This window comes from Danio aesculapii, chromosome 24, assembly GCF_903798145.1.
Source record: "Danio aesculapii chromosome 24, fDanAes4.1, whole genome shotgun sequence".
Lineage (NCBI taxonomy): Eukaryota > Metazoa > Chordata > Actinopteri > Cypriniformes > Danionidae > Danio > Danio aesculapii.
Genome location: NC_079458.1, coordinates 16,058,319 through 16,075,806, shown reverse-complemented (window position 1 = coordinate 16,075,806; position 17,488 = coordinate 16,058,319). Strand labels below are relative to the sequence as shown.

The 17,488-nt window shown below is 34.2% G+C and overlaps 1 protein-coding gene across 5 annotated transcripts in view; it reads right to left on the bottom strand.

The window, feature by feature from the left end:
- Positions 1-14,052, bottom strand: part of cnksr2a (connector enhancer of kinase suppressor of Ras 2a) — a 162,756-nt gene extending 148,704 nt beyond the window's left edge. For all 5 annotated transcript variants that reach the window (XM_056450149.1, XM_056450151.1, XM_056450150.1 and 2 more), the window contains exon 1: positions 13,530-14,052. In XM_056450149.1, the coding sequence (XP_056306124.1) occupies positions 13,530-13,593 (64 nt within the window). In that variant the 5' untranslated portion in view covers positions 13,594-14,052. The remainder of the gene's footprint in view (positions 1-13,529) is intronic.
- Positions 14,053-17,488: the final 3,436 nt, after the last annotated feature.

Genomic DNA, 17,488 nt, shown 5'->3' with positions numbered 1-17,488 from the left:
CGCACTGTCACACTGACAAATGATGCGTGTTTTAGTGAACAGAACCTGTATATGCTGTGAATAACAGCTAATAAAGTTGTAAATAACGTTCAGTTTGTTGCACAGAGCCGTGCGGGAAGTATGATTTGCATGTATGTTTTTTTTTCTCAAAGTGACAGCCAGGACATGAGCACACTCGGCAGTGAAAGTGAAACCAAAAACATCATTTAAATGATCGTATCACATTTTAAAGTTACGATTATGATGATTATGATGAGCATTTAATATGATTTTTCTTTTATAGCGAACTCAAAGTGTTGTGCATGAAAAGATTTTGTTTACTGGGTCAGTATAACTACTAGCCTATACAATGTTGAATATAATGCAAGAGGGAATCTGATAATGACAAATGTTATGTTATACCAGTGTAAAAAAGGTCTAATATTGTTGTCAATGACCGATTGCAAGCATATGTCTCAAACATAATAATTCAGCTTTAGAATTATAAATAGCTGTATTCTGATGTCATCACTTTATGTTTATGTTAGTGATGTCATTACTTTGTTAATTAACAACCAGGACACATTTAGGGCCCTATCATACACCCGGCGCAATGTGGCGCAAGGCGCGACGCAATTGTTGTTTGCTAGTTTCAGCTTGGCGCAGGAGTCGTTTTGACGTTTTGCGCCACGCTGTTCAGATCTAAAAAAAGTAGGCAGGTTGAGGCGCATTGCGGGCGCGTTGCTATTTTGAGAAACTATAATAGACTGTTCTATAGACTAGAACAAAGCCGGTCAATTGTCCAGCGCAGAGCGTGTTAGTTATGCGCCTTGCTTACACATTGCTTAATACACACAAGATGTGGAACAAATACGCAAATATCTTTAAATATGAAAAAGAATTAAAATATTAAGAATATGAAAGTGAAAGTAAATAATGAGGAGGCTTATCTCTTATTCTCACGCTGTAGATGCTCTGTTTAACTGTTTCCTTGCTAGTGAACTGCTCTGTTTTTCCACTTTCACTTACTTTACGTCATGTAAATAGCAAATGCGCTGACGCGACGCAACTGACTCTTAAAGGGAATGGGAGATGAGACTCTGATTGGTTTATTCTCAAAACACACCAATAACACATTAAGAGAATAAGCTCAACCCTGTTAGACCATGCGCCATGGCGCAAAGTGGATTTTTTCATCCTTATATTAGCAAAAGTGGATTCTGACATGCTCTTAATGCGTTTGCGCTTTGCACTTTGCTCATGGATCGTCAAAATAGAGCCCTTAAAGTCTGTTCAACTCCACCATTCCAAGTCTATACAAAATTTTGCATTTTAACCAACAGTAGATCTACACATATGCCTAATTTTATTATTGTTTTTTAACCAAATGTTTGAGAAATAACAATAATAATAGTTTACTAACATTAACCTTTATTTTACATCTACAGAATCGTAAGATAATCGTAAATCGTGGTCAAAAAGAAAAAAAAAAGTGATTTTAGCCAGAATCGTGCAGCGCTAATATTTGTATTCATTTGTTAACAATAATACATTAATGTAATGAATACAATATAATTTTTACCTGCATTAAGAAACCTTTCTAAATGCTGTAAAAATATAAGTTAATGTAAGTTAATGCATTATCTGCAATGAAGCCTTATTGTAAAATCTTACCTCTTTATTTCACAAAGGAAAAAAATCACATACTGTGTTGAAATTTACATGACCACAACAGAGACTAATGAGCTATAAAAGACTTCTCACTCAGTCATCTTTATCTATTCATCACGACGTCCCTGTGATAAACGATTCTCAGTGCAATTGATTTTGATTCCAAAATATCCGAGTAGGCACTGATTCAGGTTCATCAGCACATTTATAGGCTCCCAGCCTCGGTCACTTATATTGAAGCAGTGGCTCTAGTTGAAGCAGCGCTGCCTCCCAGTTAAACCACAAGCCACAAAAGCCCAGCATGAGCGTGGCCACAGTCTAAATGGGAAACCACAGACGCTGGTGAAAGTTCAGCCCATGAGCTCCACCTTAATCATACGGAAATGGAGACATTGGCGTCTGAGACGAGCCTCCAATCGAGAGTTTTCTCATCTATAAAACAGCCAAATTGGTTGTTTGGGCAAACAGCTTTTATGACTTATAGTTATGTTTTTAAAGCTAAGCGAAATGCAAAAATAATGACAGTGTTGTTTTCATGTGCCGTCATAAAATGATGTATTATCCCTGCAACCAATCAAAATAAAAGTTTGTTTAAATATTGAGCGTCAGTATTTCCTATGTCATATTTACAAAATTGATTTTTACATGTATGGATCTCTTGGAACATAATTCACAGTTTATTCAAAGCATAGAGTTATAACTATTATATTTTAATTCTTTTATATTTGTTTTCCCAATATCTGTTTTATCAACACATTTCTAAACGTAACTAACTTCGAATAACTGATTTCTTTTATCTTTGCCATGATGAAAATACATAATATTTTACTAAATATTTTTAAAGATAGTATTCATCTTAAGCCTTAATTTAAAGGCTTGACTGGGTCAATTAGGTCAATTAAGCAAGCTAGGGTAATTAGGTAAGTCCTTGTAAAACAATGGCTTGTTCTGTAGCCATACGAAAAAAAATATTCCTTAAGGGAGCTAATAATACTTGCCTTAAAATTGGTTATAAAAAATTTTTCAACTTTCTTGCATCCTAGCCAAAATAAAACATTTAAGACTTTCTCCAGAAGAAAAAAATAGTATAGGAAATACTGTGAAATATTCCTTGCTCTGTAAAACATAATTTGGAAAATATTTAAAAAAGGAAGAAATATTGACAGGAGGGTTAATAATTTTGACTTCAACTGTACATTTTACCAATGCAATACTATAGGTGATCTGTACAAGCGTGATCTTCTTTTGTACATGTACTAGAAGGATGTATTTCTGAATCAAACAACAAAATGTACCACAAGTAACATATTTCAGATTTTTAAAAATGTAGACAGCGCCCTCTAGTGGATTTGTCTTCTGAAATGAAACAAAACGTACCAGGAGGAACGTATTTTAGGTTTTAAAAAAGTGTTTGAGGCACATATTTTCAGTTAGCCTGCTGAAAAAGTAAAGATTGTGAGATCTATATTGTGAATTGCGAGAATTCAGCCTGATCTCACGAATAATTGTAACTAATTTACGTTTTGTCAGTTTAGTGGTGGCTAATTCGTACAAATTCATACAGAGTTCAGACATTTTAAAATGTATGATTTTAAAAAAAGACATGGCACCAAACCCCAATTTTAAACCTAACCGTCATTGGTGGATGAGCAAATCGTTCTAAAATGTATGAATGAGATCGTACAAATACATACAAATTAGCCACTAAATCAAAAAGTTACGAATTGGAGTGACTTGAGATAGCGTTGGAGAATCTGACTTTATTTCTTGCAGCTTTTTACATTAATTTCATGAATTCCTTGCATCTCGCGTTTTTATTTTCAGAATTTCAAGATATGAAGTCAGATGTGGGTTTCTCATCTCATTATTGAGAGAAAAAAAACCTCAGAATTCTGTTAGAAGGGCATCTGCGGAGTAAAACATATGCCAGGGTAATTGGTGGTTCATTCCGCTGTGGAGACCCCTCACAATTGCAGATTTATACTGAAAGAATCCTCAGAATATACTGAAAGAAAACTCATTCTAATAAAGAATTTTGTGAAAAGTCAGATCTCAGGTATAATATTTTTCAGCAAAATTTGTCATTTCTCAGAATTGCTTGTTTATAACTCATAATTGCTAGATTATATTCTTTCTCGCAGTTCTGATTACTTACCTTGCAGTTTATTCGTTTATATCCCGCAATACTTTTTTAGAAGTGCAAGATAAAACCTATTTTTCTAACTTGAAATTCTAAGATACTCACTTGCAATTATGAGGAACAAAAAAAATCGAAACTGCAAGAAAAAGCCTGAAATCCAAGTTTATGTGCAACTTAACAGAACTGTGACTTTAATTATCCAACCATTCTAAACTTAATTTCAAGACAAAAACAAACTTATCAGAATTATGAGATGTTAACACGCAAATTTAAAAAAAGGGATTCATACAGTATACTTGGAAAGTGACACTCAGTGGTAGCTGCAGGAAATTATTACACACGACACATAGGATAGATCAAGAAAAAGAGAAAGGTAAGTGGTAAGTGATGCAGATGGAGAGATGGAGAGAGATGGATCAGAGTTTGTGAGGTTGCAATGATGTGACAGAACTTGATTAAATCTAAAGCCCTGCGGTCAGAAAGCTAATCAAGAGGAAGGAGCAGTCATACACACCACAGACCCCCTGAAGCCCTGTTTTCCAGCTGCTGCATTTACAAAACTGAAGGAGAAAAACCAAGGTGTTCGAACTTTAAAAGGTGATGACCTTTGAAGTCAACAGCTGGCTTTGCTATTTCACATCTTGAATGAATTCCAAAGGTCATATTTTATGAGCTTAAATATGATATGGTTATAATAATAAAAAAATTAGGTTAAGTACCTCTGTTTGTCTATGCAAATTATGTTATTATGTGCACTCTATGTTTTTGATGAGGAATGCACATCACATAAAAAATTACTTATAAGAGAAAAAATATGCATGAATTTATTTAGAAATTAATTAGAAATGTCACACATAGATCTCACTGTTTCTTATTTGAAATAGCAGCTCATTTTATAAAAAAAAATAAAATATAAATGTAAAAAATATATTTATAGAATTAAATATTTAATTTAGTTAGAATTAAAACATTTATATAAATTATAAACAATGTAAATCATAATATTTATTATACTAACATAACAATTATTATTGTTGTAATTATTACTAACTTAAATACCAAAAATGCAATGGTTTAAACACAAAATACAATGGGTCATTTTAGAAAATGCTAAAATATTTATATTATGTTAAAAATTATTATTATTATTATTGTATTATTATTAATGTAAAATATAAACATAAAAGTATATTAAAATAGATTTATATAATTAAAATATTTATTTTAGTTAGAATTAAAACATTTATATAAATTATAAACATAATATAAATAATAATGCTTATTATACTAATATTACAATTATTATTATTACAATTATTATTATCATTAAAATAAAAATATAAAAGTATATAAAATATATTCATATAGTTAAAAAGTTTATTTTAGTTAGAATTAAAACATTTATATAAATGATAAACAATGTAAATAATAATATTTATTACACTAATATAACAATTATTATTATTATTATTATTACTAATTTAACTATCAAAACTTGCTTGATACACAAAATACAATGGGAAAATGCTAAAATATTTATATAGGTTTAAAAATTATTATTGTTATGCCATTATTAATACAAAATATAAAAATAAAAGTATATAAAATATATTTATATTGTTAAATGTGTATTTTAGTTAGAATTAAAACATTTATATACGTTTCAAACATAATATAAATAATAATATTTATTATACTAATAAAACAATTATTATTATTATTATTATTATTATTATTACTAATTTAACTAATCAAAACTTGCTCTAAACACAAAATACAATGAATCATTTTAGAAAATGCCAAAATATTTATATAGTTTTAAAAATTATTATTATTAATATAAAAATATAAATATGAAAGTATATAACAACATATTTATGTCAATAAAATATTTATTTTGGTTAGAATTAAAGCATTTATATTAATTATAAACATAATATAAATAATAACATTTCTTATACCTATATAACAAGTGTTATTATTATAACTAATTATAACTAATTTAACTATCAAACCACTAATGTTACCACTATTTTTTTTAGTAAATAGCACATAAGATTGTTTACAGTGTTGCTTGATACACAAAATACCATGGATCATTTTAGAAAATGCTAAAATATTTATATAGTTAAAAAAAGTATTATTATATTATTAGTGTCCTTTTTTAGAGTACCTTTTATATGTAAGCATCAGTTAGCAATAAGAAGTTTGAATGTTTACCATATTGCAATACAACACAACATCTGATGAAATGACTATAACGTGATCATTTTGAGCGAACTGCAGCTCTTGCAAACTGTCAAATATATTTGTAAATTCTTTATTTTTGTTGGTTTTCAACATCTGTTGGTAGTACTGTAACTTTTTAACCGAGGCACTGTGGCCATGCTATTTCAGAAGAGATCAAATCGTTTTGCTAAATCCTGCAGAAGTCTCCAGGGTAAAGGCCGATGTACCGTTAAATTTCCTTCTGCATCCTCAGCCCATGTTTCCTAACCACTGTTTATTAAAAGGCCCAGCATGGCTTTGAGACACCACAACAACTGCACAGAGAAAAAGGTAATTTATTCATTCAAGTCTTAGGAACCCTCCATTTAACAATAATCAACTACATCTCACTATCTTGCATCTTCACAGTCCTTCTCGGTCTGAGTTCTTTCAGCCGCACACCTCTCATTAAAGGCAGATTAATCACAGTCTGATCTCAATGACCCCAGACAGCTTCCACATCTCAGGCTAATCAAACACAACACCACTCTTCAGCTCCTCAGTTTTCTGACGCTCACAGTTCAACCAAAAGCCATACAGTACAACCAAAATATAAAGGGACGGCATATTCTGTCATCATTGACTCATCCTCATGTCATTCCAAACCTGAATGCATGTTTTTTTTCTTTCTCAGAACACAAAATTGGAGAAAAATAGTGACTTTTTAACATAAGGTTAAGTGTTTTGGACACCATTCACTTTCATTGTATGGACAAAAACTTTCAATACCTTTTTTTTCAATGCAATTACTATGGACATCAGATTGGACATGTGACCTCAGGAAAATATAGTGAACATCAGATTCTATTTCCAATAAATAGTACATTGTTGTACAATACATGAGATGAGGTATTCTTAAGTCAGTATTACAATATAGAATTATGGTTCACTGCTGGAAAGTGCTGCCAGTATTTTACCATTAAATTACAGAAAATCTGTATTTTGGAAAACAGTAATGGTACTGTTGGATTACGGTTCACTGCTGGAAACCCTGCTGCCAGTATTTTACCATTAAATTACAGAAAATCTGTATTTTGGAAAATGGTAACGGTACTGTAGGATTACGGTTCACTGCTGGAAACCCTGCTGCCAGTATTTTACCATTAAATTACAGAAAAACTGTATTTTGGAAAACAGTAATGGTACTGTAGGATTACGGTTCACTGCTAAAAAACCCTGCTGCCAGTATTTTACCGTTAAATAACAGAAAAGCTGTATTTTGGAAAACAGTACTGGTACTGTAGGATTATGGTTCACTGCTAAAAAACCCTGCTGCCAGTATTTTACCATTAAATTACAGAAAATCTGTATTTTGGAAAACGGTAACGGTACTGTAGTATTACGGTTCACTGCTGAAAACGCTGCTGCCAGTATTTTACTGTTAAATTACAATAAAGCTGTATTTTGGAAAATGGTAACGGTACTGTAGGATTACGGTTTACCGCTGGTAACCCTCCTGCCAGCATTTTACCAATAAATTACAATAAAGCTGTATTTTGGAAAATAGTAACGGTACTGTAGGATTACGGTTTACTGCTGGTAACCCTCCTGCCAGCATTTTACCAATAAATTACAATAAAGCTGTATTTTGGAAGACAGTAACAGTACTGTAGGATTACGGTTTACTACTGGAAACCCTGATGCCAGTATTTTACCATTAAATTACAATAAAGCTGTATTTTGGAAAACAGTAATGGTACTGTAGGATTACGTTTCACTGCTGGAAACCCAGCAGCCAGCATTTTATAGTTAAGTTACAGAAAAACTGTATTTTGGAAAACGGTAATGATACTGTTGGATTACGGTTCACTGCTGGAAACCCTGCTGCCAGTATTTTACCATTAAATTACAATAAAGCTGTATTTTGGAAAACAGTAATGGTACTGTAGGATACCGGTTCACTGCTGGAAACCCTGTAGCCAGCATTTTACCGTTAAATTACAGAAAAGCTGTATTTTGGAAAACGGTAATGATACTGTAGGATTACGGTTCACTGCTGGAAACGCTGCTGCCAGTATTTTACTGTTAAATTACAAGAATTTTTTTTTGTGTAGATGACAATAATGTATGCAGAATCTCCAAAATCTGCAAGAATTGTGATCAGCCCATTTTAAATAAGTCATCGTTCATAAGTCAAATCATTTTTTGAGCGTATTGTTTGAATATGACAAATAATCAAGTTTCATGTGCCTAATCATGAATGTTATGAAGGGAAAACTGGGCTGGGCGATACAGCAAAAAAAGTTATCACGATATCATGTTTCATTTCATTCAGTATCAGTAATAATTGAATATTTTTTAACAATCCAATTAGAAATATTAGTATTTTTTTTATTTAACCACTTTATTCTAATTTACTTACATTACTAAGACAAATGGTTTTAATAGTCAAAAACAAAAATATTTTAACAAAATATCTGATCTCTTTAAAATACAATAAACATAAGTGTTAAAGAGACTCTTAAACTTGATAAATAAAATGTTACAAAGTGTGTGCAATGGTAAAGTGTAAACGCTGAACAATCAAAGCAAACTTTAAGGTGTGAATAATAATGATACAGTAAACCTCAACTCTGTCAGCAACACAAATTATGATGTCACATCTGAGCTTTCAGGTAAAGGAACCAGCCATCATTATTCAAATACATATTGCAACATTACACATTGTGAAGTTGAATGACTACATTTCCCCCTATAATAAAAAATCTCGCTAGTGCTAGTGCTATAGTGCTAGTGGCTGGGATGGACAAGAAAAAGAAACCAAAAAGCCACTTTGGCAACATCCTTACATCCTTTTTTATTCACAATTTTCTCATTGCTGCTAGTCACGGCACTCATTTTGTCTCGCGCCTCCATTGGAAATGACAAACTTACACTCTAAGCTTTTTGGCATTGCTTCCAAGGCACACGCTCAGCAGCCACATTTTAATAAAACGATCGCTTCGTACGAAACTAAAAAATATAAAAAAGAACTTCAGAAATGCAAATGTGTAAATGATTTTGGCAAAAGAAAGATTTTGCAGTTGTATTTGTTTGCTTTGCTTTTGTAATCAGTCTCAGAAAAACTCGTTATCAAAATTTGTATTTATCGTACTTTACGTTGCTTAATTCTAATGAAATATGAATTAAATAGTTATCGATACTGTCCAAAATATCCACATCAGTGCATTCTTACTCTATAATTATTGCTTTTGATTGTGAACGGGCTTAAAGTCTGATTTGTAAGGAGCATTTAGTTTGAGGCGATGATGACTCCAGTGTCTTCACAATGATCCCTTTAAAGTGTCGTCAAGAACGGACAGAGCCGTTTGAGAGGCATCTCCTCTGAATGCTTAGCTGATTCTGAAGTAAATGAGTTTGTGCCACTCCAGGCAGCACCAATACACCATTCCAGCTTCAGCGAGACTTTAATAATGGCATTTAGAAAGGGCCAGAGAGGGGGTGTGCTGAGTGTAATGTGTAGGCCTAGGGGTTGGCGCAGCATGTACAGGCATCGATCAAAACGCTCACTGACTCACAAACTGAAAAATAGATTTGCTATAAGTCACAGATGCAGTTTGACCTGAAGCTCATGTACATATGTACTCCTCCAACACACACACACACACACCAAATAAGCCTCCACTTCAATTCAGCCAGACTGATTCAGCTACATCCGGATCCTGTCTCCCCGTAAGCTGTATTAGTTGTGCTATTAAATTAATCTGTATTTTGGAAGCAGGTAAAATAGCGCAGCTCTATATTTTGCTGGTTATGTGCTTGTAATTGGGTCAGTAAACGGAGGTCAGTAATGGGTCTAGATTTTTATAGCTTTTAAGTACAAGTCTGAATGGCCGAATTATGAGACAAATTGATAGAGTGCAGACCAATAAATGTGATTACAGTAACAGGTGGCACTCAAACGAATGCAAACAACAGTTGAATGTACTGTAAAAATGAGGGTACATGTCCCTTCCTCATGGTCATCCTGATAAGATCTTCTGCTCTAATGGCTGGTCTATTTCTCTCTGTGCTCCTCACAGATGCTCATATTGACGCACAAATGACAAGGCACAAACGCTGAATAATTCTAGTACACTTGTCCACAACTTTATGGAAGAATTTAGTTCCAGACAAAGCTTTGAGCACATTTTCAGCATTGAGGAGACCAAATATATTGATTTTAAGGGTTTTTTAATACCAAAATAAACATTTTGTCATCATTTACTATTGACATTATTACTATTTGGCATTATTTTGTTTCAAAGCATTTGTTCATTATTTAAAACTTAATCCTAGGGCTGTTTATATCGAAGTTGATATTTAGCCACACCATGTTGGTGTTTCGTAACATCTCATTTTTACGAGGTGGGTCGTTAACATTTTAACTCAGTTACAATTAATGAAAGATTATTTTTTTATTATTTTATGTTTTTGCCCTCATATTTCACTGAAAAGTTTTGTACAGTAAATTAGCTTTTTTAAAAGTTGTTTTATTTTTAAAAATGCTATTTTTGTATGAAGGGTGCATTACTTTATTTTAAAATAATTGAAGTAAACACATTATCTATTATCTATTGAACATTAAAGCTGAATAACTGAAATTAAAACACACATTGCCTAAAACGTGGCTCTCCACGCCACCCACCCTCATCATCGCAACCAAACAGACCAATCACAAAGTTTGTACTACGATTCGTTGTGATGTGTAGTTATATTTGTTTGAGAGGTGCACAGGTACACTGCAAAAAATAAATCTGTAAAATTTACGGTAAAAAAAACGGCAGCTGTGGTTGCCAGTACTTTACCGTTAAAAATATGGTACAAACCGTAAAAGTAATTTCTCATTTTTACAGTAAATTACAGTATTTTATTAATTTATAGTTGTAATATGTCTGTATTTTGAATTACCAACATCTACAAATCTTTTGTTACACAGATAGACAGGTTAACACAGCCTTATGCAGGTGGTGATGAGGAAGTTACAAAATAAACCAATGCTCATCACTAACAACTTTTCCCACAAGCAGAAAAGTGTATACATATATAGAAGGTGCTCAGTGTCATTCACACAGCTACTAAACACCAGTATGGTAACACGCATAAAATTAAAATCATGAAGTAAACATTGTTTATCAACTTTAGATGTAGCATAAATCTCTAATGTACATCATTGTTGGGGAAACAACTAAAAAGATCTATAGTAATGTCAACAAAAAGCATAAAAAGTGATGTGCCATACAGGGAATTCTGGGAAAGTCAATTTACGGTTATTCACTGTAAATATCAAGGAAACATACTGTTAACCAGGTTACGGATTTGTACTGTAGCCTTTTACAGTTTTTTACCGTTGAAATCACGGCCATTTTTTACAGTGTACTGTATGCGAAGGCTGCGCCGGACCGTATGTGTGTGCTTGGCTGAAGTATAATATCACAATATTATAATAAGTATAAATTATGATATAATAAGTATAAATTAGCCTTATATATATCACCTTACCTATAAAGTAATTGAAAAAATTCACCTGGACAATTTGATCAATTATAGGTTCTAAATGTAGATTTCAATTACTTTTTGATTAATCGCCCAGCCCTAACATACACTACGAACAATTCAGCTCATTAAATTCACCTATAGCACGTTTTAAAACTAATAGAGGTATTATTTTTAATCAAATCAGAGTCGTCTATTCCATTAAGAGTTTTCACTCAAAGCTAATGCTTTAAACACTAATAAAACGATATTTTTGTATTTCTAATTTGTTATTTCTGCGAACATTTTGACATTTACTACTAAACTTTTCAAAAATGTTTAATAATGTCACCATTTATTCAGCTACAAGTGGTTCCAACCCTTTATGAGTATTCTGTTTTTAAATGTAAAAATTATGATAGTTTGATGGATATTGGTAACTGTAGGAACTGACTTCTATAGTAGGAGACTAAAATACTTTAGAAAATGTATTAGGCTACCAGTTACCTACTGTACATTCTTCTTTTGTGTTCAGAAAAAAACTCAATTACTGTAGGTTTGGAACAAGAAGATTAGTAAATTATGACATAATATTCACTTTTGAGTGAACTATCCCCTCAAACCTGCAATAGTTTATGATTATTTGTGTTTCAAAGAGGAACAAAATCGTTTTAGGTTTAAATATGCATGAGGTCGAGTAAATGACAGAACTTTAATTTTGGGGTGAACTAACCCTAAACTTACCTGTCAATAATAAACAGGGGGACTGTACTCTCCTCCCTTTATAACTACGAATTCCATCCAAGTTTTCCATGAAGTGAACTAATGCAACCAATGCTTTGAAAACATTTATCTTTTGCGAATCCAAAAATCCAATTTAAAGGGTGCTTTCTCGCATATTTCTGATTTCTTTGTCATTAAATGTTAGCTCTTAGACATTATATAAAGAACATTTTTTATGTCTTATATCAAACAAGCCTTATATCACAGATCTGATTCATTATCCCACCGGGACGCGCTCGGATCTTGTCATACAACCTCGATAACTCACTGCTCGATTTGTTATTGTGATGACGAATCTGGACACGCCGCCCACACCCACGAGAGCAGAGAAGGTGCGTAATTGCCCCCTCCGCCTCCGCGCATCAAAGATTCTGCATCTCTCCTTCAGCTCAACACAAGGAAGATCCTTCACATTAAATGTAATATCCCCCATAAACTCGTCAAATGTAACCCGTGTCTAATGGAATTGGTGGTTTTTGATGCTCCGTGAGCAGCATTCCCATTACTGTCAGTCATGATGATTTGTAGACTAGTTTAACACTCTTAAAAATAAATAACAGCTCTTTTTGGCATCAATGGTTGCTTTATCCATGGAATCTATTCGTTCCACCAAAGCTTCATTTTTTAAGGGACATGGTTATTTAGATACTCAAGTTTATGGGAAATAAGACTTTTCTAAAAGGTTATTTGGGGAACCCTATTGCATCACTGTGAAACCCCTTTTTTGGTTCTTCCAGAAAAGTGGAGTGTAGCTCTTAATCATGAAGCCAAATTGTAACAAGTCAATCTAGATAGCCTAATGTATATGTCGTCGTCCGAACTATGTTTTGTAGCCTCTGAATTAGCCGAATCGGCGTCTTTAAAGGCGGTCGACGTTTAAAGGAATTCCTCAATACCTGTCAGAAAAAAACGAGACTTCGTTTTAACGGCAATTTAGTGATTAAATGTGTGTATAAAATATATGTTGTATAAAAATAACAAATATACACCGTAAAAGCGAAATACAAATACTAAACTTTTTGTTTGACTTCCTGAGGCGGTTGATGACATGATTTAACCCAAAGGCTAATTCACAGTTGCCATAAGACACCTGTACGCTTCACTATTTGACAGAATGTAAAACGGACTCAACTTCTAATATATCAATTATAATGCGTCAATTAAAAACAACCCAGGGCATTTAGCTAGTAAATGATGGTTGTTTCAGGTTTAAGGACCAAAACGCATTACGTACCTTTCATCCAGTCCACAACTTGACTGGGGCTCCATTTACTAACAGGTTCCATGACGAGAGCCATCGCGAAACTTTCTGCGGATGCCCCTTCAACGCGGCTGCGAGGGGCAGAAGATGTGGTTTAACGGTAGCTCAGATCGGTGGTCTCACGTTAAGCGCCTAGATTTGGCCCCCGGTTACGCGATTTCATCCCATCCAGAATTGCGCATCCAAAAGCGTCACACGACATCAAGCACATTTTACTCCCGCAAACTCGCGCGTTTGTTACACAATCAACGCCCTCTTCTGAGAGCCCAAACCCGGTCCCCGTTTCAGTTCAGATCCTGGCATAATGTTCCATGCTCAGCCGGGTCCCCAACAGTCGCGTCTTCATGTCATGCACCAACTGCAGTCTTTCCTGTTTCTCCCTTCCCCTCCCTTCGTGTTCGTCTCCTCTTTAGGGGTCTGTACCTTTCAGAGGTGGGTATATAGAGTAAGACAGAGAGAAATGAGCGGTGTGCCCACGGGGACTCAAGTGAACGTCGCTTCCAAAAGCAGCGGCGAGCGTTGATTCAATTGGGCGCGCGCTCCTCCTGTGGGTGGTGCGGCAAAGTGAATTTGACTGGCGCGCTCGGTTTATTTCCCACGAGGATAAAAGGCTTTCGGCCGTATTCATTTTAATGAGGGGCACGCTGGTTCACCCTGCTTCACAAACTCTGTAAAAGCAGTGCATGCAAAAAGTATTTGTCTAGAATATGTAATGATGCTCGTGTATTTGCATGCGACTTGGCTACTTTTAAGGCTAATGTTGTGGTCGAAACCAAAATTATGGAGGAATAGGGCAGCATAAACCATAAGAGGGACAAGAATAAGTCAAAAGATTCATAAATGGAGTTCAATCGGGGTTACGTTTTACTCCAGTGGATCTTTCTCAGGATATAGGTTTATTTTTGAAAGTCATTTTTTGCACTAGAACATAGCCTAAAGTCTTATAAAGCTATTACTCATTCTAATTAAAACGGGAGAATTTAGTTAATTTAACAAAACCTTGGTGGAATTAGATGGGTAAGTTGTTTCGGTGATATCCTACTATTTTTGGAAAAACACCTGTATCACTAAACTGATATAAAAAAAAAAAAAAAACATTTAAAAAATGTAAGCTAACATAGAAAATGCATCTATCTTTTGTTCTGAAATTTTAGCTCATCATCAAAAATATGAGAAGAAATACCACTGAATGTGACTATCATAAATCATAAGTAAAATCATAAATCATTAACACAGAGAGAGAGATTTGGCCCAGAGGCATTTAAATTTCACATTATGCACAGTACTGAAAAAAACATCTTAGAATTAAACTCTAAATAATATTTGGAAATTTTAATCAACCACTGCATCTATTATTCACATGAAGTGCCCCAGTATAGGCATTTGTTTTTAGCATAACAATAAGATACAAAATCTGTATTTAATATGGTTTATTATCACTGCCAGCCAAGCAGTACTGTGTACAGTAGGAAAAAAACTTTATTTTCCTAAATCTGTAAAACCCAATAAGTTAAGGTAACTCAAACCACTTGAGGAAACCGATTGCAACAAACCATTTAACTTCAAAAACTAATCCTAATGAGTACTGTGAACCTAATCCATTTGAGTAATTGAAGCATTTGAGCAAAGTAAAACCCAAATAAATGAAGAGAACTCAAACCAACTGAGTACTGTAAAACCCAATAAGTTAAGGCAACTCAAACTGTTTGAGAAAACCGATTGCTACAAGCCATTTGAGTAAAAAACTAATCTAGTACTGTGAACTTACTCCATTTAAATTGAAGTAATAAGGTATTTAATTAACTCATAACCTGCAACACTGAGTTCAAAACTCAAATGAGTAGAATTAACTTTCAGCCAATTTTGAGCTAACTACACTCATTTCATTTGATAAAGTTGACTATTGGGTTTTACAGTATGAATTCCATCTAAGACATGACATATATTAAGAATGTCATCATAAATACTTCTAAGAAGCTATAACAAGTTATCACATTGAGGATATGTTAACATGTCAAGAATGGGCTAAACCAGAAAAGCTTTCAACTTTTTTTTAGCACAGCCTACAGGCAACAAAGTTGTCAGAACAATGTCTGTTCAGCAAAAATGACAAAATTGCTGTAATATGCATGGCAGGCCAGTAGTTGATGATGTCACTCAAAAGAAACACCACACATCTGCACAAATATAGTGTAGCCTGTCAATGTTGTTTTAGTTGTTGAGTACTTCAACATGATGTATATGTGCATAATGTCACAGTTTTCACAAAAATGTATTTTTATATGTAAAACGGAGACAATATTGTTTAAAGAAATGCACTTAGAAACCTGTTTTCAAAAGGTTGTGTCTTAAAGGTGTGGTTCACTACGATATTATATTTTAAACTTTAGTTGATGTGTAATGTAGCTGTGTGAACATAAATCTCTGAATGTAAGATGCTCAGAGTTCAATGCAAAGTGAGACATTGGCTTTTTACAGAGTTAGTTTAGCAAAGCCTACAGCGGTCGAAGTTTGAGAACTACAAAAAAATACATCCAGACTAGTGAGATCACAAACGCTTTAGGTTACGCACAAGGGGCATGACCAGAGGCGCTGTTATGTTATAGCAGTGAATGCTAAAATGTCATCCAAACGCTGCTATTTCCAGAGAGCTTGTTCTGTTTTGTATTTAGGCTTCCAAAGGACACGACACAAAGAGAGAAGTGCTTACAGTTTAATTTTAGTTATGTTCCAGACAATTATAAAAATATATAGCTAGCATTTGACAAAGGACAGCGTCCAGAAACTCCCAGTGCTGGATTCGGTTAAATCGCCAGCAACCATAATAAAAGAAGCGCTGTGAGTATTTTTATTTGTTAAAATTGATCTATGACATGCACAGTGTCTAGTGTTAACAGTATGTTGTAGCGAGGATGTAAACAACGGCAAATGCTGTTTGGCACCGCTAAAAATTTAGCTACAAATTCATTTTTTTAAACAGTCACAATCTTCAGCAGTGCTGCAGTGTCTCTCTATGTGGCCGCTTTCTGTGCATTCTATCTCAAACAACAAAGTATCAAAAGATATGTGAACGTTTCATATTCCTTACACATGCTTATAGCCCGAATATATGTGAAAGACACTTGTCAGACTTTATTTTAGAGAGCAGGCATAAGGGTTCAGCTGTGTACTTTTCATTTTCTGTCTGATTCAGTCTCATACTGATACGGCTAACAGCTACTTTAACTCACAGTGTTTACACAGCGCAAAATCGCTTGCTTGTAGGTGCGTGATGCTTTTCCTGGTGACGTGGAGCCGATCCACGAATTACAGCACATGATGTTAGCTGACCAATCAGAGCCTCTTGAGGGCGGACTTTCGGAGGAACAAGGAAATATGACAGTCGTTTTCATGTTAGCTGAGTAGCTGTATATAATCAAAGTAACATATATGAAAAAATAAAGCGATTTTCTCCAAATGAAGCATGAGCACACATTGCTTTGCATCTTATAAACACAACCAAGCCTTGAAATTACACTCTGGACCACCTCTTTAAAGCTCCCAAAATGCTGTTTTTGCATAAATGAACAACGAAAATGCATAAAAAGTTCAAATGTGCCCATCAGAATAGTCCTGAAAGTGTTTTCTAAACTGAATCAGTCTTGCCATTTGCAACATGGACAGTTTCACCAGTTCACCATCATCCCTGGCCCTCATCCTGGCTGCCTATTGATTCAGTTCCAACTCATCCTTACATCAGAACCAGAGCAGATGGAGCCAGGAGGCTGGAGTCGGGCCCAGATCGGGCCCCAGTATGTCAGCATGAATCATACAACAGATTCTGTGGAACCTCACCACAGAGATTCAGTGATCAGTGGGCTCTGCCCCATAAACAAGCACTCTTGATCACACGAGGCAGACAGAATCAGAGCAGGGAAAAGTAGAGCTGTCAG